The 23415-nt window shown below is 43.0% G+C and overlaps 1 protein-coding gene across 1 annotated transcript in view; it reads right to left on the bottom strand.

The window, feature by feature from the left end:
* Positions 1 to 23415, bottom strand: part of NFKB1 (nuclear factor kappa B subunit 1) — a 162212-nt gene that overhangs the window by 83118 nt on the left and 55679 nt on the right. Inside the window, exons 3-5 of the mRNA XM_088453232.1 lie at positions 22161 to 22242; positions 16674 to 16714; positions 12538 to 12636 (exon numbers count right to left, since the gene is read on the bottom strand). Coding sequence (XP_088309358.1) covers positions 12538 to 12636; positions 16674 to 16714; positions 22161 to 22242 — 222 coding nt within the window. The remainder of the gene's footprint in view (positions 1 to 12537; positions 12637 to 16673; positions 16715 to 22160; positions 22243 to 23415) is intronic.

Here is a 23415-nt window from a genome sequence, read left to right as displayed (position 1 = left end):
GCGAACTCTAGAAGAGTCCTGGTGGTTCCGAACTTATTCCATTTACTGATGATAGAGGCCACTGTGCTCATTGGGACCTTCAAAGCAGCAGATATTTTTCTGTACCCTTCCCCAGATTTGTGCCTTGAGACAATCCTGTCTCGCAGGTCTACAGACAATTTCTTGGACTTCATGCTTGGTTTGTGCTTTGACATGCATTGTGAAGTGTGGGACCTTACAAAATCATGTCCAATCAACTGAATTTACCACAGGTGGACTCCATTTAAGCTGTAGGAACATCTCAAGGATGATCAGTGGAAACAGGATGCACCTGAGCTCAATTTTTAGCTTCATGGCAAAGGCCGTGAATACTTATGTACATGTAATTTCATAGTGTTTTTTTTTTTATTCAAATTGCAAAATCTCAAAAAAACTTTTTACACGTTGTTATTATGGGGTATTGGACCTGATTCAGACCCGGGCGCTAAGGTGCGCTCACTCGCTGTGAGCGATTTTGCCCGTCTGCACATGCGTATAATTCGCTGTGCACGTGCGCAAGCCAGTCTTTGCAATCTGATTTTGGTTGCTCGTAAGCCACTATCAGGTCGCTACTTTGAGTGACAGATAGTGCCGTTTGTAGGTGGTAACAGGGGAAGGTGCTTGTAAACGTGTCAGGCCGCCAAAACGCCGTTTAAAGGGTGTGCATAATTAGCAAAGTAGTAAATTATTTGCTAATGATCCGATATCGTTAACAATTTCCCCTGAACTCCCCGGAACTCCTGGACAAACGATATAGTGCATACACACTGTGCGATATATCATTCATCGTTAACGATTTCCAAATCACTAGATTGTTAACAATATATAGCGTTTGCGGTCCCAAACACCTGATGACCATCTTAAAGATTTCTGCCCAATTTGAAATAATGGGCTGTACTATGACACAGATGTATGCACAGATCAGAGAGATCCGTGCATGCATCTGTGTAAAAACTTTTTAAAATGTAAAATCCCCCCCAAAAATTATGTGGGGTCCCTCCCTAAAAGCACAACCAGCCCCAGACTTTTCAGAGCCAGTCCTGGTTGTGAAAATACAGGGGACAAAAGACGTAGGGGTCCCCTGTATTTAGCACAACCAGCACTGGGCTCAGCAAGCTGGTCCTGGTTTTGGAAATACATGGGACATGTCACGGCCAGGGTATTTCAGCATGGCGCTAGGCGGGTGTTACCTGTGAGGTCGTTGTGGCGCGGGCTGTCTGGTGGCGGAGCTGGTGCCTGGCGGGGGGCATTGGCTGCGCGCGTTGTTGTGCGGCCCTGTTGTCACACTGCGCTGGTGAGGCCTGGCGGCGTCTCCGTTCCGTTTGGCATGGGCGCCACCATCTTGCCTTCTGGCCATGTGATGCGGCTGGCCAATCCTGGTGAGTCACATGTTCCCTCTGGCCAGTAACAGCACGGCATGGGGTATTTAGGAAGGGTCAGTGCCTTCCTTCTTTGCCAGTGCAACATGTATCTCAGCCTAGCTGAGAGGGAGTTCTCTGTGCTTTCCTGTTCCTGTGAATTCGCTGTCTGCCAGTCTGCCTGTCAGCTCCTAGCTCCCACTGGACTACCCCGCTTCCTCCATCACCCTTGCCCATACCTGAATGCCTGAGCCTGCTGACATCCTGTGCTTCAGTTCAATACCTGCACACCTGGACAGTTCTAATTGTTTCTACTTGGACATTAACCCTTTTGCTCCCACCACAGAACTCTTGTGCACATTTATATATTCCTGGACTTTTATTTACTGCCACATTATATGTCTACTCAAGCACTTATTAAAAATCCTAGTTTTATTTTCAAATCTGCTTCTGTGATCGCTCCTGCTACCACCCCGGGTCCACAAACAACCCAGAACATAACAGGACAAAATTAATAGGGATCCCCTGTATTTTCCTTAACCAGCACCGGACTCTTTCTAGCGGGGGGTGTAATGCCCCAGTCAGGGGAACCATTTCACCGGGTCCCCCGACCAAAGCATTACGCCCTACTGTTAGTCAGCTTAAGCCGGGGATCCCTGGGAATGTGGGGATCCCCAATAAAGGGGTGCCCATCTCCAGGGCACCCCAGGCCTGGGCTGATAGCCAGGAGCTATCCCCGGCAGGTGGGTGCCGGGTTGATTGTGTATAGTGTTGTGTAAAAAATATTGTCTTTTGCTGGAGAACTACAGGTCCCAGCAAGCCTCCCCCGCATGCAGGTACTTTGAGAACCACAAGTACCAGCATGCAGGGCATTAAGTGCCCGCAGGTGCCTGTAGTTCACCTGCAAAATAAATATTAAAACAAACACAAGGCTCACACACCGTGACAGAAATGTTTTATTAAAACATACGTGCACACTCACTTTCACACTCACATTCACACATACTCTACTAGAATCCCTGTAGCCAGTCACATCCCCTTGTCTAGTAGAAATCCACGACACCTGTAAAAATAATCCATATTCGCCTATTCCTAGCGTAGATCACATCCTCTTCATTCCACCGTCTTCTTATAACAAAAAAAAAAAAGTCCCAACCCACGAACTTAGGGCCTGATTCAGACCCACTCGCTAGGATCTAGGATGCGTTCGCATGCAGCCGTCAGCTGCCAAAGTATGCAAATCCTGCGATCGCATGGCAAGACATTAGAATGCCCACTATGTTTTTCCGTGCAATCGAGGTATGTATTTAGATGCCCACCACCCTGTCACAAGACGCCCACTTAGTAACACACGTCATCTCCAGGAAGTGTATGAAACAATCGGGAACATCGGACCCATACGTAGCACTTGTGGCTGACCATACCCTACCGCAAGCACTGCGAGTGCTGCAGTGTGTAAGTCAGCCATGTGACGTGTATGCTGACGCTGCGTCTTAATTATGCACGCCCCTGAAACAGCATTAAGATGCAAATACACACCTGCGTTTGCACCACCACACCCCCGTTTCCATTGCCACCCCCTGCCACCACCCATAATAGGCTTGTCCTGTCACTCATTCTAGCGAGGCGTCTATGTACAGTGTGCAAATGCTTACCGATCGCATGGACTAGTTCGCGCATGCACACGGCTTCTTTTACGCATGCGCAGATTGCAAACATCAGCAGGCTATGTGCAAACGCAGCCTATCGAATGGGTCTGAATCAGGCCCTTAGTACCATCCTCTAAGGACGGTACTTCCCGAATGACAGCTCTCTATAGATCCCGTTGCTGAGCGTTCATTGGCTGTATTCAAACCATGAAAAACAGCCAAAGACCATTTTTTCTCATCCTCCAAACTTTACCATAGGTATTGGCAGTATGAATTCAGACAGTAAGTGTTTATTTGGTATCCACTAATGCCATATTCATCTTTCAGACTGTCAGATGATAAATGGCTATTAATCACTTCAGAAAATGGGTTTACACTACTCAGGAGTCCAATGGTGGTGTGCTTTACACCACTCATATTTGAACCTTTACTTTCTTCAGTCTTGGCTGGGACATGCAGTACGCCTTCACTGTCTGTGTTCACTGCATTCATGCACACAGAAGCAGTAGAAGCAGAACAATGTACCCTATAGCCTTGACTTTAAAGGTATGATGGGGGTCAGAAGGGAGGGCCATTATCAAGAACTTCCAAGTTAAACCATGAAGTGAGTTGGAAACATCTCCGCAGGGAGTCTTTAATTGCCGGGGATAAAGTTTGATCATAAGGCAACCAGGAACCAAGGAAGTTTTCAGTGAGGCCTTCCTCATTAGTGGATGTCTCTGTCCAGTTCATTGTAAACAAAAATGTAACTCTAGGATGTAATAATGTAAGAGTGGGTGTTTTTTTTTGTGTCTGCAACCAGCTTGGTCAGAAGTAGCCGATTCCCCTTCGTCAACCCTGTCGAGTGTGTTTATGTGTATACTTTCCAAAAGGCCCAATCTTTAGAGATCACAAAGGGGATTTTTACAATTTCTTTACTATAATGATTAATTTCCCTTGACTTAATTTTAACAATCCACTTGAAATATATGAATATTACAGTGCATGTGTGTTGCAGAAATGAGCCTGTCCTCCACCTGCCTAACAAACAGGGCCGGCTCTATGGTTACGCATGGTACGCGGCGGCGTAAGGCGCCACGTAGTGAAGGGCGCCGCGGCCGCGACCATGCAGAATTACCGCGGTGCAGACTGTGTCTCTGTGACACAGCTGCACCGCACGTGTAGCGCTGACCGGACGGAGTTCGGTCAGCGCTACACAGTGCCAAACACACAGCCGCCGGAGCCGGCAACTGTGTGTTTGTTTCAGCAGCTGATGAGAGTCTGTCAGACTCTCATCGGCTGCTGTAGCTCCCACTGCGGGAGCCATCTTCCGGCTCCCGCTGTGGGTAATGGGAGAGACGTCGTCATGACGACGTCTCTCCCATAATGCAAAGCGGCCCTGGAGAATGGTCGGGAGTAGCGGATATCGGCGGCGGGAGCAGGAGCGGGGGGTTCAGGTAAGTGTTTTTTTTTTTGTTTTGTTTTTTATAACGTGTGTCTCTACTGGGGGGGGCTACAAGGGGGGATTACTACTGGGGGCACTTGAAGGGGGGATTACTACTGGGGGCACTTGAAGGGGTGGATTACAACTGGGGGCACTTGAAGGGGGGATTACTACTGGGGGTACTTGAAGGGGGGATTACAGGGGGCACTAGAAGGGAGGATTACTACTGGGGCACTTGAAGGGGGATTACTACTGGGGCACTTGAAGGGGGGATTACTACTGGGGGTACTTGAAGGGGGGATTACTACTGGGGAAACTTGAAGGGGGATTACAGGGGGCACTAGAAGGGAGGATTACTACTGGGGCACTTGAAGGGGAATTACTACTGAGGGCACTTGAAGGGGGGGATTACTACTGGGGGCACAGGAAGGGGGGATTACTACTGGGGGCACTCGAAGGGGGGGATTACTACTGGGGGCACAGGAAGGGGGGATTACTACTGGGGGTACTTGAAGGGGGGATTACTACTGGGGGAACTTGAAGGGGGGATTACTACTGGGGGTACTTGAAGGGGGGATTACTACTGGGGGAATTTGAAGGGGGGGATTACTACTGGGGGCACAGGAAGGGGGGATTACTACTGGGGGTACTTGAAGGGGGGATTACTACTGGGGGCACTTGAAGGGGGGATTACTACTGGGGGCACTTGAAGGGGGGGATTACAACTGGGGGCACTTGAAGGGGGGATTACTACTGGGGGTACTTGAAGGGGGATTACAGGGGGCACTAGAAGGGAGGATTACTACTGGGGCACTTGAAGGGGGGATTACTACTGGGGGTACTTGAAGGGGGGATTACTACTGGGGGAATTTGAAGGGGGATTACAGGGGGCACTAGAAGGGAGGATTACTACTGGGGCACTTGAAGGGTGATTACTACTGAGGGCACTTGAAGGGGGGGATTACTACTGGGGGCACAGGAAGGGGGGATTACTACTGGGGGCACTTGAAGGGGGGGATTACTACTGGGGGCACAGGAAGGGGGGATTACTACTGGGGGCACAGGAAGGGGGGATTACTACTGGGGGTACTTGAAGGGGGGATTACTACTGGGGGTACTTGAAGGGGGGATTACTACTGGGGGAACTTGAAGGGGGGATTACTACTGGGGGTACTTGAAGGGGGATTACATGGGGCACTAGAAGGTAGGATTACTACTGGGGCACTTGAAGGGGGATTACTACTGGGGCACTTGAAGGGGGGATTACTACTGGGGGTACTTGAAGGGGGGATTACTACTGGGGGAACATGAAGGGGGATTACAGGGGGCACTAGAAGGGAGGATTACTACTGGGGCACTTGAAGGGGGATTACTACTGAGGGCACTTGAAGGGGGGGATTACTACTGGGGGCACAGGAAGGGGGGATTACTACTGGGGGCACTTGAAGGGGGGGATTACTACTGGGGGCACAGGAAGGGGGGATTACTACTGGGGGCACAGGAAGGGGGGATTACTACTGGGGGAACTTGAAGGGGGGATTACTACTGGGGGTACTTGAAGGGGGGATTACTACTGGGGGAACTTGAAGGGGGGGATTACTACTGGGGGCACAGGAAGGGGGGATTACTACTGGGGGTACTTGAAGGGGGGATTACTACTGGGGGCACAGGAAGGGGGGATTACTACTGGGGGAACTTGAAGGGGGATTACAGGGGGCACTAGAAGGGAGGATTACTACTGGGGCACTTAAAGGGGGGATTACTACTGGGGGCACTTGAAGGGGGGGATTACAACTGGGGGCACTTGAAGGGGGGATTACTACTGGGGCACTTGAAGGGGGGATTACTACTGGGGGTACTTGAAGGGGGGATTACTACTGGGGGAACTTGAAGGGGGATTACAGGGGGCACTAGAAGGGAGGATTACTACTGGGGCACTTGAAGGGGGATTACTACTGGGGGAACTTGAAGGGGGGGATTACTACTGGGGGCACAGGAAGGGGGGATTACTACTGGGGGCACTTGAAGGGGGGGATTACTACTGGGGGCACAGGAAGGGGGATTACTACTGGGGGCACAGGAAGGGGGGATTACTACTGGGGCACTTTAAGGGGGGATTACTACTGGGGGTACTTGAAGGGGGGACTACTGGGGGCACTTGAAGGGGGGATTACTATTGCGGGCACTACTACTGGGGGCACTTGAAGGGGGGCTACTACTGGGGGCACTTGAAGGGAGGATTACTACTGGGGGGGACTACTACTGGGGGCACTACATGGGGGGGAAACCTCCACTGGGGGCACAACAATGGGGGGACTACTACAAGGGGGGACTACTAGGGGGAGGGGGGACTACTACTGGGGGCACTGTATAAGCTTACTAATGGGGGCACAAGGGGCACTGCACAGGGGGGACCACTACCGCGGGCACTGCATAGGGGGGGCGCCAAAAACCTACTTGCTTACCAAAAAATTTGGGCTAGGGCCGGCCCTGCTAACAAACCATTGAGTTTGTGGGGATTAATATATAGGTGTTTCACCATAAGATGATGAAATATGACATGTATGTAACGGTGGCTTTCTATTACATTTAAACTGCTGCTGCAGCACACTGTTAAGTAGCAGCCAAGGGTTTTTTATATGTGAGAACAATCCCACAAACTACATATGGTATAGACCTAGTTTGGCTGTAGTAATTGAGTGCCCTATTAGATGATTGGGGACCCACTTTAAGTTAATTTGCTGATTACGTATTTTACATTTCATTGATTGAACTTGGATAACTGAATCTCGAATATTACTAAATATACAGTATGTTTATACAAGTTAACATTTCTCTCTAATATTCTAATGTATTAATACGACGTAATTGTACTGATTGGACTTTGTACACAAGTAATTGAGTGGTTGTCTATAGCGACCACAAACAGTGTAATTAAATCACCTGTAATAGACAGATTCCTTACAGTAGACAAATTATAAATCAATTTGCAAAAATTATACTTTTTGGGAACATTCACTCTGAAGAACATTGGGAATACTTACCTGTTGCTTGCTCATTTAATGCAATTCAATCATTAGGCCACACACACAAAAACAAAAAAAATACGCCCTGATTCAGAGCGTCCGTCTCTGAATCAGGCCCAGAGTCTTTCTTCTTTATTATTAGTTTTACGGATGACTCCACCACCAACATTAGAAATTTTTGCTTGATCTAATTTGTTTTTTCTTTCTCAATTCTCTATTTGAGGTTTCTATAATACTCTATGTCCTGTGCGGAACCAACCCCCCTCCCTCTTTTTTTTTTTTTTTTTGATGTAGCCATTTGGAATTCAGTAGTGATTGTTGCAACTGGCGACAGAGTATTTATATGCACTACGTACTTAAGCACTGCATGGTCCGGTTCTGTGACCTTGTGTGGCGTACTGTATAGCTGCTGAGTTGTTGATGCTCGTAAACATTTCTAATTCACAATAACAGTACTTCATTAAATATGGGGATCATCTAACAGGACAGACATTTGATAAACTGACTTGGTGGAAAGATGGCATTCCAAGACAGTGCCAGGTTGAAAGTCACTAAGCACTTCAGTACAACCCATTCTAATGCTAATGCTTGGATATGGAGATTGTATGGCTGTATGCTTGGTTTAGGTCACCTGTTAACAAAAGTGCCCATACAATTTTGGCTATGTTGTCTATTTCCCCCAGTAGAGATTGAACAGGCCCCCTAAACTTACAAAACACCCCTTCCTTTAGTGTTACCCAGAGGTAGACACATAAGGGTATATATTATTCATCAAAACGTCCTTTGTACCTTAAAAGAGAAAGATAATCAACACTGTAGTTGAGAAAATGTAGGTGGTGATTAAAGTTGATGATACTCTTCAATGCTAAGTGATCATAAACAAATGTATTGCGAACCTGTTTTGTATGTTTTTCTTTTTAAGTTTGATGTACAGTGGAGTAAATTTCATAAAGTGAGGGATCAGGAAGTTGTGAAAAAGAGAAACTCAGATTACAAGATTTTTTTTGTTTTGAAAAATGACATGCTGAATATAACCTGATACACAACACTGGATTCCAAGACAAGCAAATCAATTATAGTGGTTTACACAAGATACATATCACAAAGACCCATTTTGAAAATATGATCGGTATAGCAAGAGTTCAGCTCAGGAAACATAATGAGGTGAATTAGGTAGAATGCCACCCTTATTAAGTGTTTCATTCAAGTGTGGTATGAATGTGTGCGATTCATGACTAACCAGCACCATGGTTGGTGGCACTATAGCAGGGAGAAATAGGGCCTTGCTACATAATGTCAACCAGCCCATGACTGGTAAGCCCAGGGCAGGAATCCCTGGGAAATTAGGAAGCGGAAAATAAAAAGGGGTCCCCACTCCCTATGAACAAACCGCTCTGGGCTCACTAGAACCTGTAGTCCAAGTTTAAAAAATATTAAATGACAAGGCACTTACTGAATGTTATAATGGTTTATTAAAAAAAATAGCACCGGGAAGTTAACCACAGACCTATTCAATTCAGTGCGCTGTTTAGTCCAACACAAGTTAAGTCGGAGAATGGCAGTTATTGTGACTTAACCTGGGTGTTTAGTCTCAAGAACCAGCATTCTCCAACTAAAGTGCCGGCCGCGAGGCTTTCAGCGCCACGCTAAACTGTAAAACAGTCTTACAGCCATGTCTTTAGTCGGATTTCTCCTCATTTACTCGCCCTAACAATTGAATAGCTCTGGGAGAATCCTCCCGAGATATTCAACTCCCGCTGAATTGAATCGCCCCGATAGTGATTGATCCCTCCTGGAACCCAACGTAACTGAGAGGTCAATTGCAGACATTCGCATAGAAATTATTAGGGCCGTGCTGAATGGTCAAAGCATGGCCTTGCCTCCGACTACATGGAGGAAGGAGGACCCGGATGTGTATGTAATAAACTGGGGAATGAAGGGTGTGAATGGTGTTCTTATTTAATAGCTCTCTAAAAACACACCCACCTGAGTTTTGAGGCAGTTTCTAAAACCAACTTAGTAAATCTAGGGTTTCTATGCTTGTAAAGTTAGAAACATTGATGGTGAACCGGTGTTCTATTGCATTCTAAAGTCTGGCACCTCTGAAAAGGCAATTGAAAAGCGCAACAGGATATGCTGGCACTATATAAGTAACTATTAATAAATAAAGGGCCAAACCTGCCAGTTGTAAATATACCTCACTGATTCTAAAGTGGTAAAAAGATGGACTTTGAAATGATGTTTGTATTGTATGCTATGGGTATTTCCAGTCAGATGTGAGCGCCTGTAAATGTAAGCACAGAATGTTTGGCTTTGCAGTGGCAGCTTTAAAATGTGGGATGTGTACACTTAGGAATGTACTAGGCAGACGATTAGGCACATTTGTATGAATGTAAAGTCTCTGCAGGTAAATGACCTTACTTTATTATATAAGTGCAACAAGAAATAAAATCATTTTATACATGTATCATTTCATTTGACATATATTACAGGCAAAGGTGCTAATGCAGAGTCATCCATAATAGTGCCATAATAGTGCCAAAATCAGTCATAAAATGTGTTTATTAAAAAATCCAAAATTGCGTGAATATGCAAAGTTGTAACTATTGCAAGACGTGTGATCATCATTATCAGCAGCATATGAGTCAGGTTTTGGCAGGCGTACGTCACACACATTTATCATATGGACATGTTTTTAACTAGGCGTTTTACTCGTTTTTTTACAATCTGTAAAGCAGTATGACGTGTACAGTTTCTCTGTGTAACAGACCAAAACAGTCCAGTACAGTATTAATAGATGACTTGTTTGATTTTCTAGTTCCTTTTATTACCACATCATTTAGGGAAACTAAGACTTCTCCTTTCTGAAACAGTTAAAATGTAATCGTGTATCTCAAGTACTAAATTAACTCCGAGTTACCTGTCTGACTATGGAAAAAAGTCACTAAGAGTAAATATGTAGTCAGCAATCTGGAAACGACTACTGTATGTATCAAATTTTGACCACCAGCAGATGTAAAAAAAAAGATGTTAACTAGAGTTCATGAACCATAAACTACTAATCACAGGTAACACAATGTATTGTTAATATATTTGTTTACCGGCAAAGCATTTTATTTATTTTTTGTACATGTTTTGCTCAAAAATAGTAATGCATATTTTAACAACTGGCATATATACAAATAATATAAAACAATACAAATCATATAAAACAATTTGGATAAACGTATCAGGATGTATTTTCTACAGATCAATATTTAAAGCTGCTGAACGTTGATGGCTGGCTTTAAAAGGGCAATAGTAATACAAGTAAAATTAGGCTTGTATTGCATGTACAGTATTACTCTTACCCTTATAAATCCAGCCCACAAAGCTGCCGGGAATCTATGGCTTTAAAACCCTGATCTTCAGTGAATATATCCCATAGAATCAGAGTGCTCTTTCTCTTGTTAATCTCTTTTAACGGCATCTATCTATTCAATCTATTTCTTAAAACATATCTAAATGACTGTGAGATAATATATTTTTAGAAGTAGATCTAGAGTGTGTGCTAACAAACAGGAAATGTTAAAAAAAGGAACTATAATAACCACTATTGCTTAGTGGAAGAACTTCAGTATAATTTTATTTATTCGCTTAATTATAATGGGAATAATGCATCATCTAATGTGAAGCATAATAAAAGTGAACAAGGATTACTTTAGCCATGAAAAGGCACAAGACTGTAGACTAAGGTCTAGATTTATGAAACCATGGTTTGTTAAAGCCGCTTTGACCGGCGGCAGCTACCCCTCACCTGCCGCTGCCGCGATCGGAGCTCAGCTCCCATTGGGCAGCGCAGTGTGAGCCAGGTCAGAATGAGCTTCTGAATGCAGCATGGCCCCCACCAGCGCTGCCGATGCTGGCTCCCCCACCTGGTCCAGTCGCTGATGAGGTCGGGTAAACTAGACATTGTCTAGTGTGTACCCAACATAAGATTGCTGGTGGAATTATCTGCTAGGGGGCACCAGTCCAAATTTTGCCTAGGGCACCAAATTGGCTAGGGCCGGCTCTGCATGTAGCCCACTTTAAAATATTATGCTGCTTTCTCCTTATTGGCCTGCATAAGGTTTCTTTGAAACACGTCCAGGATCAAGGTGAGGTTGGCTTCCAACTCAGGGGACCTCTAATCTGGCTCCTTTTTGGACTCCTTCTCTAACCTCAGTTTGAATTTTTATCACACTGGATAACCGCTGCCCTTGGTCCAAATTTACATTCCACTGTCATAGCCCAGCCACATTCACTACCATCTTTCACTTATTCACTATTTTCAAAAACCCTTCAAGAGGAGCTATTTCCGTGTAGTACATCTTCCTAAATAAACCTTCATATCTTACATGATAAAATAGGTGAGTTATGTTTAATAATAAATGTTAATGAACGGCTTACACATTTCTATAACACCTGCTTACATCGAAATGCCACAATCATGTTAAAACCCAGCACAACACAGGTGGTGCCCTAACCTTCTCAACCTTTATATGATGCTACCCACCCAGTATTGGAGGCATTATGGTGACAGGCCATTAGCCAAACAAATTTCCATTTCTGTCTTTTTTTCAGTTGTTCTGTGAATTTATTGGTCAAAAGGTCCCTGACCAAACCTAGTAAGGCTCCCTTCAGAAATTCCCCCTGACTAGAGAGTAGTTCTAAATATGTAAAAGGCAATGTACTAGTGGCCACAAAAAAAAAATCACAATTGTGGAAATATCCTACTCTCCCTCTCCAGAGATTACTTCTGCTACAAAACATAGCTGGCTCCAACTCTTGAGTATCCTGGTGAGAACCGTAGTTGAGAAGTAAACCCAGCTAAATGGGCTTTGTTAGCTCAGTATAATAATTAAGTGGACCTAGACTCTTCTGTAAGTGCTAATATCACTGTTATTGACCAGGATAATATTATGTTATTCTGATGATTGTTTGTACATTGTGTGCTTACCCCTCCCTCCTTCACTTCTGTACCTTCTAACAAAATTTAATACAAAGCAATAAATAAAAAAAGAACATAAATATAGAAATCTAACCTTAATCTGTGGGTAAGATTTCTTGTTCTTCTCACTGGAAGCTCCAGGAAGTCCTCCATGTGAAGGTCCTTCACACACATATCGAAAACGGAAACCTCTCTGATTAGAAGATGTTATGAAAAAGTATAAAGTAAATAAATATTGCAAATGATAATTTTTTTTCATTTTGGTTCTACGAATGTTCATATGTTAATCCATATAAGTTATATTATAGATTAATTTAATTTATTGAGTTCAGCTTTTAAAATAATAATCTTTAAAGATACACAATTAAATATATTGGTGCTGCAGATGTAATATACTATAGATATAATATTCATATAATGGCTTCCACATGCCCTTTTGCAACTTTTACTAAATCCGTTGCTTTTTCATCCTAGTTTATTCTTGTTGCACTGTGGTGAGCAATTGTATACTATGCACTGAGCACAATGGAGATGTTATACCATAGGGTGATAAAATAAATAAGTTCCCACAGAGCCTTAGGGCTGGATTCTGAGCAGAGTTGAGTGATTTTTGCCTGTACGCATCCTCGGAAAATCCCTAAAAACTTGCACTTGTGTTACACAGTGTAAATGCACGGAAACGCAGTAGCGATTGAGACACATGGTTTGTAAAATGTATTGGGCGTTCCTACACAATGACGGAGAAGTGGCCATGCAGACGCATTGAGATGTATCGTCTTATGGGCTTGTGATGGAGCGTCGTGGGCATGACACTGAACATGTTGCGAAACTCAGACACTTAACCGCTCACATTGGAGGCCTTATTCTGACATAGATTCTGCATCTAGCATGGGGCTGGTGCCTGGTTCGATGTTACATCTGATTGTCGCATCTAAATATGCACCAAGGGGAATTTTAGAGTCTTAGGGGACTATGGGCCTGATTCAGAGCCGGACGCAATTAGCGCTCGCTCGTCCTGAAAATAGGGGTGGCTATTCAAATGAACCGTTCGCTGTTTGCGGTCTGTCCACGCCTCTAGGTCTGAACGAGCGAACAAAACTTGCGGCCGTTTTTTGGGAAACTACGCCCCCTGGCCGCTCGCATCCTACGTCATGTCCGCTATTTATTAGATTAATCAAGTACAGGGTATGAGCTGCTCGCTATTCTTGTGGTTGGTTTCTGCTACCACAATTTTGCGAGCAGTTCTGGCTAAAAAATAACCCAGTGACGTAGTCAATGAGGCTGCTGTTTTAAATATGCACACCCATAAAACGCCCGTTTTGACCTTTAAGCACACCTGCGATCGGATCTCCACTCCCCGTTTTCAAGCACCTTCCCCTGTTACCACCCACATACGCCTCATCCTGTCACTCAAATTATCAGGCATTCGCTATTTTGCGAGCACATGAATTTCGGCCGCACTGACTGGTTCGCGCATGCGTATAACGATCCGTACGCATGCGCAGTTGGGCAAACATCGCTCGGAGCGAACGAGCTGCCGCTTACGAGTGGCTCTGAATCAGGCCCTATGTATCAAAGCTTGATGTGAGATAAAATTGTGAAATATATATCACCAACCAATCAGCTCCTAACTATCATTTAAACACAAAGCCTGCAAAATGTAAGTTAGAAGCTGGTTGGTTGTTCATATATATCTCACAAATTTATCTCACATCAAGCTTTGATACATATGCCCCTAAATACGTTCAAAGTGGGCGTTCCAGTACTTGCACACTTGACTCAGAATAGGCCCTTCTGTGTTTATCTCTGTCTTATAGTCCCATTCATGTTGCCTCTGGGACATACTGAAAAAGGAGCATGGTAGGTGAGCGAGTACAGTGGGTATTTATTATTAAAGCAGCAGAATTTAAACTACAAAACCAACCGGGATATTCCTTTTAAATTATTGACGCTTGAAAAATACAGGTTATTGCAATGGAATTACACCTACATATATCAGGTTAGATCAGGCACCATATAGGCAATGCATTATAGGATGAGGCATGATATGTGAACTATTTTTTAAGAGAGATTTGTAACTGATTTGTCTGTTTCATAATTTGACCTAAATGTTCTAAAATCCCTTAAAACTATATGTAAGAAAGTTTGTAGCACATAACAGGGAGAAAATGCTGAAAACCACAGACATAAAACTGTGTTTAGTATATATATTCCCCTGAAGTGAACACAACAAAGAACATTGCTAATATTAATGTGTCTTTAGTACCCTTTTCTCACCGAGGCAAGGATGAAAGGGGGGGCCTAGGTTACTCTACTTAGTTTATAACCAAGGAACATCATTGGTCGATCAGAGGTGCCTGATGACATTGTAATGACGTAGAAATGTAACCACACTGTTCTTCTGGGCAGTCAAGGGTCTAGCGTGAAAGTGATTTCCAAGGAACAATGTGCAGTATGAAAAATTGCAACAAATGTTGAACCTGTGTTCAATATCCCGTGTCAGTCCTGAGATTTGTGTGAGAAAGGAGTATTAGTCTAAAGGCACACATCCACTAGCAGACCCCAAAATGACTAAACGATTACAACATTGTGATTGTGCAGTCGTTTGACAGTCTGTGCTGTGCCTACACTGAACGATCAGTCGCTCAGTGTAGGCACATCAATCATCCCCTAACATGCTCAATCTGACGTTATTGTCAGGTTGTTCAGCATGTTCGGCCGCTGATTGATGTCGGAAATGACCAGCGGGAGTGCGCATCGCTGGTCGTTTCCGACATTAATGTGCACGATTCTTGAACGATTGAACGATAACGATATCGTTATCGTTCAATCGCTCAAAGAAATCGGCAAGTGTGCCTTAACTCCAATAGAGTCTATGTAATAAGCCTTGGAGAGTGATAAAGTGGAGGGAGTTAAAGTACCAACCAATTAGCTCCTAACTGTCATTTTTCAAACACAGAGGGGAATTCAATATGAAACGTTAACTTCACTGTCGAAGTTAACGTTTCATATCGGAGTTTTTACCTGCGTTAAAGTATCGGGCGCGCTCCCGCTTATACCCGTATTCAATATAAAATTAACGAAAACGGGAAACTCCGAAGTTGGATTTGCGTAAAGTTACGAATTTTTCCTTAAAAAAATTGTAAGACCCCACTAAAGTAGTAAAAACATGGGGGAACACTATGGGTACCCCCGTTTTAGCCTTTAATTGAAAGTCGGGGATTTAAATAGCCGCAGCAGGTGTTTTTTTCCGACATTGAAGAAGTCATGCAAAAGAGCACTTAGGTTTTTTTTTTCGTTTTTTAAAGTGGTCCCATCAAATTTGGGGTACATGAAAATGGGTACTAGCATATTTTTATGTCCCTAAAGTAAGTTTTTAAAAATTCTGCAATTGTGCACCTGCCGCTATAAATCTATTCTAGAAAATATCTGCCGCATACTTGCAGAATAGCCCTGAACCTATTTCCCTATTGTTAAACAATTTTTTTCCCATTTTTTTTTTTTGCACCCCAATTTTTAAATTAATTTTTTGGGGTGTCCCTATTTTTTTTGTAAACTTTTTTTGACACAGTTCTTTTTTAAATGTCATTCCCAGGGGTGTAGGCTATTTTTTTAAAGCCTGCACCCCTAAACCCCAATTCTGCACTTTTTTTCGACACCTATTCAATGGTGAAAACTTATCCCCGTTTTTTATCAAAGAGTTTTCAAAACTGCGATAAGTCTTTGAAATTGAATACGGTGTAACAGTAAAACCTGCGATAATGACGTCATACCTCCGATATTAACGCAAAAACGATGTTATCGCACCCATATTGAATACCCCTGACAGCCTGTAAAGAGACAGTTAGGAGCTGATATCTCCATCCACTTTATCTCTCTCCCAGGCTTAGTACATAGACCCTCTGTGTGAAGACACAATCTATTAATATTTTAGATATACTGTGTAATTTATTTTATTGAAGTCTACAGAGAAAATATTTCACAAGAAAGTTAATTCACTGTGATGATTCGTTACCAGCTGAATATGATTACTATTTAAAATTTAAATAATAAACTTAAAAATTTCCAACTTTACACAAAACTACTTCAAGTTGAAGTTCTACTGTCTTTCAAATTTCTGAGTAATTATAGCTGAAATTATTTAATTTATGATACCTCTCTCTAAGTAATAACTAAAAAATAGAACTAACAACTAAGACTAAAGGGATATGTTTACAGTGATTCCATTACCTGCTTAGGTTGCTCTGTAATTTCTAGATATGGTCCATCCACTATAAAGAACAGAAAAAAAATATTTCACATGATCAAAGGTTAATGATGTTCATCTCGGGCAAGACTACTGATATTAATCTGCTTGAAAATTGACACTTACACAAGCTCAGATTTGTGCAAAGGCCCAAACATAGGGTGGCAAAGTAACAGGTGAGGCATTATGCAGTGCCGTAACTAGGGTGGTGTGACATGTGCCATGGCACAGGGCACCACAAGGCAGGGGGCATTGCTCAGGCCTGTCAATTTTCTGTTTATAATCTTTCTATCTTGTATCCGGCATCTCCTGGCCGCCCCTATCTCCTCCCTGGCCAACTCTCCCTTCACCTAGCCACATCCGCAAGCACCTTCAGTCACATCCTCTTAAGACGCACATTTTAAAATACTATCATACCCAGGACTCGAACCTTTCACCACTCACATGGCAGTCAGGCACCTTACACATAGTGCTATCTGTCCCACAATTTCTAATGGCAGCACTGAACAGACGCCAATTCCCAACCCAGATGTTACCAGAACACTTCAATTACCCTTGCTGGAGAGTTCAGGGTACATACATGGATCTCCCTGCCACTGATATTTGCTACATATACACTACAAATGGCACTCTTTCTATACCGGTGTATCATCACTGCAATCATTCAATTTACACTGTATTGGCAGTGGCAACTGAAGAACAGTGGAACAACGGGATCGGTAACCCTTCATCATCATACGGGACAAATCAGATTGGTCATGGTCCTTCCCCATGAGGCCACGTGCCTTTTTTTGAGCATGAGTCCGATGTCCCTATTTGAAAAATATGGGGGTGGGGCGCCAATGCTCTTTCTGGCCCAGGGCACCAAAAAGTCTAGTTGCGGCTCTGGCATTATGTATGCTTTTATAAAATTATAATTTTAAGGGGAGATGTATTGAGCCTGGAGAGAGATAAAGTGGAGAGAGATAAAGTACCAACCATTCAGCTCCTAACTGTCAGTTCACTGTGTTTGAAAAATGACAGTTAGGAGCTGATTGGTTGGTACTTTATTTACGTTCACTTTGTCTCGGTCCAATGCTTAGTACATACCCCCCTAAGTACTGAAATCACTTATTTCTCCTATACAGACTATTCAAAGGGTCATAGAAATCTGTTATGTACAGAATAGTAAGATCCAGTCCTGCATTTCTGAAATGTAAACATGAGGTCAATGAATGTTCACAAAGTATTATTATTATCATTATTATTTATTATAACACCACTACAGAGAACACTATACAGCAGTGCGTAAGTAGTAGTGGTACCTCTCCCATTGTGGATTACAGTCTAAATTCATTAACGCACAATTACACACCAGATAACATTTTAGTCAGGAGCCAATAAACCTATCGGTATGTATCTTTGCATGTTGGAAGAAAGTGAAGCTCCCGCAGGAAACCACCACAAACACATTCTGGAACCAAACTCATGGCTACCACAGCCCAATGTATCTCTCAGCACAGCCAAACATTGCATGCGGTGAAGTGGGTGTTTCTGTGAAATGTGATCAGCCAGTTTGGTTTGGGCACACATTATATAAAATGGCTACAAATATTGTATAGATAAGCCAAAGCCAGGGTCACAATACAGATAACAAGATCCCCTTCACAGAAGGACGGATTAGTCCTTTGCCTTGTTTGCCATAGCAAATGAACTCCATGCCAATTGTATGGGGTGATGTTCTAGTCATAGTAAAACTGTACAATGGTAGTCAGGAATAAGATGCCAATTATACCCTCATATGCCAAATGAAGAGATGCAGTTCTTGAAACAGTCTGGCCCTGAATCAGAGGTGCACGCAGTTGTGACTGTAGCTGTCTATTGGCGCAGTCACGTGTGTCTCTTTATGGTAAATCCGCCACTGATGACCTTCCTACTGTGATGCCCAATGGCAGCGGCGCTATTACATCTCTGTTGCAACATGGAAACTATGGCAGGTGCAGATTCTCTATCTGAACATGGTATCACATGACATGTGTCAGAGCCGCTGCGTCTTTAGATGCAGCCGCTGTCTGAGACACTCCCGTGACTAGCTCGCCACACTCCTGTCACCTCCCAGAAACGACCATTGAAATGTACTCTACTTGAATCCAATTTCATTCTGTATCTCCAAGCACTGACCATCAGGACGCATGACAGTGTGACTCAAACACATGCAAAGACATAAAACATCGGCTGCTTGTGTGCGACATCACCCCTGCATACACCCCTGAGTCAGGCCCTCTATCTTTTGTACATTTTTGGGTTTATTTGAGGATAAAAATATACAACATAACAATGTACTAATATGTACATGGTACTATACTATACATAGGAAATCTACAAACCGTGACAGGGAAACTGTTGTTTTATGCTATGTTATTTACCATTGAATCTATCTGCTTTAGTTCACTAGTGTTGTAGTTTCTAAGGACCTTCTGCAGTTTCCTTTCAATCATCACACGGAAATTCAACAGTTCTCCAATGGAATAAACTTGGTCACTGTTGTGCTTCTTTTATTCAGGGCACACAAACATAAATCTACATTCATACATTTATCTATGTATAGTAGAGAACTTGTGTGGGCTATCAAATCATCTAGAGAGGAGGCTAACTCTTCTATGGGGAGATGTATCAAGCCTTCTATAGAGGACGAGTGGAGAAGTTGCCCATAGCAACCAATCAGATTCTACCTATCATGTTATAGAATGTACGGCAAATGATAGATAGAAGCTGATTGGTTGCTATGGGTAACTTCTCCACTTGTCCTCTTTAGAAGGTTTGATAGCCTTCCCTAGACTTTTAGTCAACAGCTAATCAGTGTCAGATTATGGGGCAGATATACTAAGCTCTGGAAAGTGATACATTGGAGAGAGATAAACTACCAGCCACTCAGTTCCTAACTGTCAACTTACAGGCTATGGGCCTCATTTATCAACAAGATTTATAATTCACAATGAGTCATATAACTTGTTGCTTATGATAAATGGTGCTCCAGCCAATCACCTCTCAACTGTCATCTGTTTGAAAAAATGACAGTTAGGAGCGGATTGGCTGGAGCACCATTTATGATATGCTGTAAATAAAAAAAAGACAACCTGGCGCCTAGTCTAACTCACAACTATGATTCCAATTAATGCTGCAGCTTCCTGTTTAGAGGAAATTGCCACCCCTCTTACTTACAAAATCAGAAACACAAAATATATCAGGAAGCGCTGCAAATTGGTCATATTACTCCATACTTGCCAACCCTCCCAAAAATCGTGTGCCGCTTCTGCCCCCCGGAAAGGCAGGCAAGCCTCTAGGGCTCAGCAACCCGTCCGCCGCCCCCTGCACTTACAGTATAAATCCCGGCAGCGAAGGGGCCGGTGACGTGATTTGCACTGAATCACGTCATCGCGGCCCCGCCCACTGTCTCACAATGCAATTAATAACAGCATTGTGAAGAGGGGAGTTGGAGCCACGATGATGCGATCGTGATGTCACTCCCCCATACTCCGCACCCAAATACGTGTCATCGCCTGACCCCACCCCCTTTTTGTCGCAAACCCCCCCCCGAGAAAGCCCGACAGCTCCCTCCCGGAAGGAGGGAGTGAAATGTCGGTAAGTATGAATTACTCACACATTTATGCAATTAAATCATACAATTTTTTATTAAAGATATATATAATAAAATTGAAAAAAATGGCCACAATTATTCAGAATAGACAATATAATAGGATATATCCATAAAATTCACCGATACACACAAACATACATATAATATTGGCTCAGTCAGGTTGGCATATACATATATCTAAACTATTACTTGTTCTTAGAGCCAAAAAACATCAAAACTATCAATTAATTAAAAAGAGCTCCACAGTTCTCTTACAAAAATAGAGAAATGCCTATGCAAGCATTTCTCTATTTTATAAGAGAACTGTGGAGCTCTTTTTAATTAATTGATAGTTGCCTATTGATTTTTTTTGGCTCTAAGAACAAGTAATACTGTAGTTTAGATATATGTATATGCCAACCTGACTGAGGGCCTGATTCAGATCCGGACGCTAAGTTGCCCTCGCTCACTCTGAGCGATGGTCGCCTGTCTGCGAAAGCGTATAAGTCGCAGTGCGCGTGCGCAAACTAGTACGAGCGATCGGATTTTGCTCGCTTGCCTAATTAGCTTGCCCGCTGCTCGCTCGGGGCTATCTAATTAGCCCCGAAGTCAGCCTGATAACGGCACTTATCAGAGGTTTTTTCCCGAAAAATAATCCACGCTAAATGCCGTTTTTTCGCCAAAAAAAAGGAGAGAACACATAGGTCCGCAAGTCTATCGCGGCTCCTATGTGTTAACGGGCGAACTATCCTATTAATTCGCCCGAATTAATAGGGTAGGGAGGAAAAAAATATTGGTGAAAATCGGGGATTATCGCCGATCACGGGGATCAATTAGCGCCCCGAACAGTGTTCGGGGATAATTGGATATGGCCCTAAGGCTATTAAACAAAATAGAATAAAATCAATTGGAATAATCCAAAATTACGATTCAATCTACATTCAAATCAAATGTAACCATATAACACATCTTACCACTATGAGGGGTCTATTTATTAAGCTTTGGATGGAGATAAAGTGAACAGAGTTAAGCTACTAGCCAATCAGCTCCTAACTGTCATTTTTCAAACACAGCCTGTGACATGGCAGTTAGGAGCTGATTGGCTGGTACCTTATCTCTGTTCACTTTATCTCCATCCAAGGCTTAGTAAATAGACCCCTGAGTCTATTTCAATACAACCTACTTAATTTGGATATCAGTATATTCTTACATTTATTTTGAATTGTCAATTGGTCATGTATCTTACAGTTCCTTAAGCTGGCCATACACTAGACCAACTTTCATCCAACCAGCCAGCTAGTTGATTGGTTGGAATGAAAATCTGGTAACGTATGGGAGTAAATGATGATCAGCAATTTGCTCCTAAATTCCAGAAAACAGATGAAAATGGTCGTCAGATAAGTTTGTTAAATGTTTGATCTAAACAATTTGTTCAAACAACAGTTTTTAGTCCATTTTCCGGCGTTTGGGAGCAAATTGCTGATTGTCATTTGCTTTCATACCTCACCAGATTTTCATTCCAACCAATCAACTAGTTGGTTGGTTGGATGTAAGTTGGTCTAGTGTGTGGCCAGCTTTACAGTTCTCAATGCCACCATCACTTTAGTCAAACTTATTGTACAAGTAGCCACTTCCCAGACACAGTAGGATTCTCCTAAACAACCTCCATTTTGTTAAGAAAACAGTGTTAATGTAACACTTAATGTAGTTGGCAAGATTTGTTTTATTTTGTACTTTGAGTAAATAAAAGACAAAAATAAACCATTGTTTATACTGGAAATATAGCAAGAGAAAACATTAAAATGGATTTTACTGCACTCTGATAAATAGGGAAAGTCCCTTTCATAATGCTTACCGGCTCGAAAAGGTGCCTCATGTGGTATGATTTGGTCGTCATATACAGTCATTTGGTCTGCTGTGAAATAGGCTGCCAGCACCTACATAAGACGAAGGAGATCAAATGTTTTACTACATTGCCAATTCTACAAAGCAATCATTGGTTGACATATTAGCAGTTACCACATAAACACTTGTACATATGTGATCTATTTGTGGTAAAAGCATCCTTCTGTCTCTTGGTGCAAAGATTACATTATTACTTAAAATCAAAATAGAGCATTTATTGTCCATTAATGCAAATGTTTTGCCTTAATTAAATTAAAGCATATGTATATTCATGTTTTTATGTGGTTTAATTTTTATTTTATTTTGAATGAAGAGAACTGTGAAAGAGAAGGAGGAGGGGGCGAGAACTCAGTGAAACAGCCTATACAGGAGAGTTCCCACTAGTAGCAAGACAGTGAAAACCAGTAGAACTTTAATACTCATTGAGCAGCTTAAGGCAGCTGTGAAACAAGCATAAAGCCAGTGAGGAATCAGGCAGCATCTTAAATTAAGAAGGGTAAGGGGGATAGGGGGGTAGTGATGATGGTAAGAGTGTGGTTTAGGAGTGTTCTTTATGTAACTGATTGGATGTGTATAGGCTATTAATTTATGATGAAGGCTACGCATGTCTTAGGTCATACTGCTGAAATGCATCCATTTGTAGAAGTACAGTATTCATCATCACTATCAGTGCAGACTTTTCTGCTAGCCTCATCTGACTAGCAGGTGCCTAGAATGGTCACCCTGCAGCCAGAATCTATGCAGCAGTGCCGCCTGGAGCGTCCTTAGGACGCTTCAGACGGTCACATTGCTACCCTTATAGCTCCCCAGAAGATCCTCTGGATCTGCAAGCAGGTCTCTCAGCAGGCCTTCGGCTGGCATCTCTGAAGGTACAAATTTCAGCACTCTCGGTTTTCTTCCGAAAGAAATTGGCCTTATTACCGGACGTGCAGACTTTTCTGCAGGGTGTGGTTAGATTACAACCACCCTTTGTTCCTCCTACAGCTCCATGGGACTTGGACTTCGTCCTGTCTTTCTTGCAGTCTTCGCTGTTCGAGCCTTTGGAGTCGGTGTAATTGAAGTATCTTTCATGGAAGGTGATACTTCTGCTGGCTCTAGCTTCCACCAGGAGGGTGTCGGAGCTGGAAGCTTTATCATGTCGTCCACCATATTTGATATTTCATGAGGATAGAGCTGAGCTACGCACCAGAATGGATTTTCTGCCT

This window comes from Taudactylus pleione, unplaced genomic scaffold, assembly GCF_031769625.1.
Source record: "Taudactylus pleione unplaced genomic scaffold, aTauple2 ptg000573l, whole genome shotgun sequence".
In the NCBI taxonomy this organism is placed as follows: Eukaryota; Metazoa; Chordata; class Amphibia; order Anura; family Myobatrachidae; genus Taudactylus; species Taudactylus pleione.
This window is presented reverse-complemented; position numbering and strand designations above follow the sequence as displayed.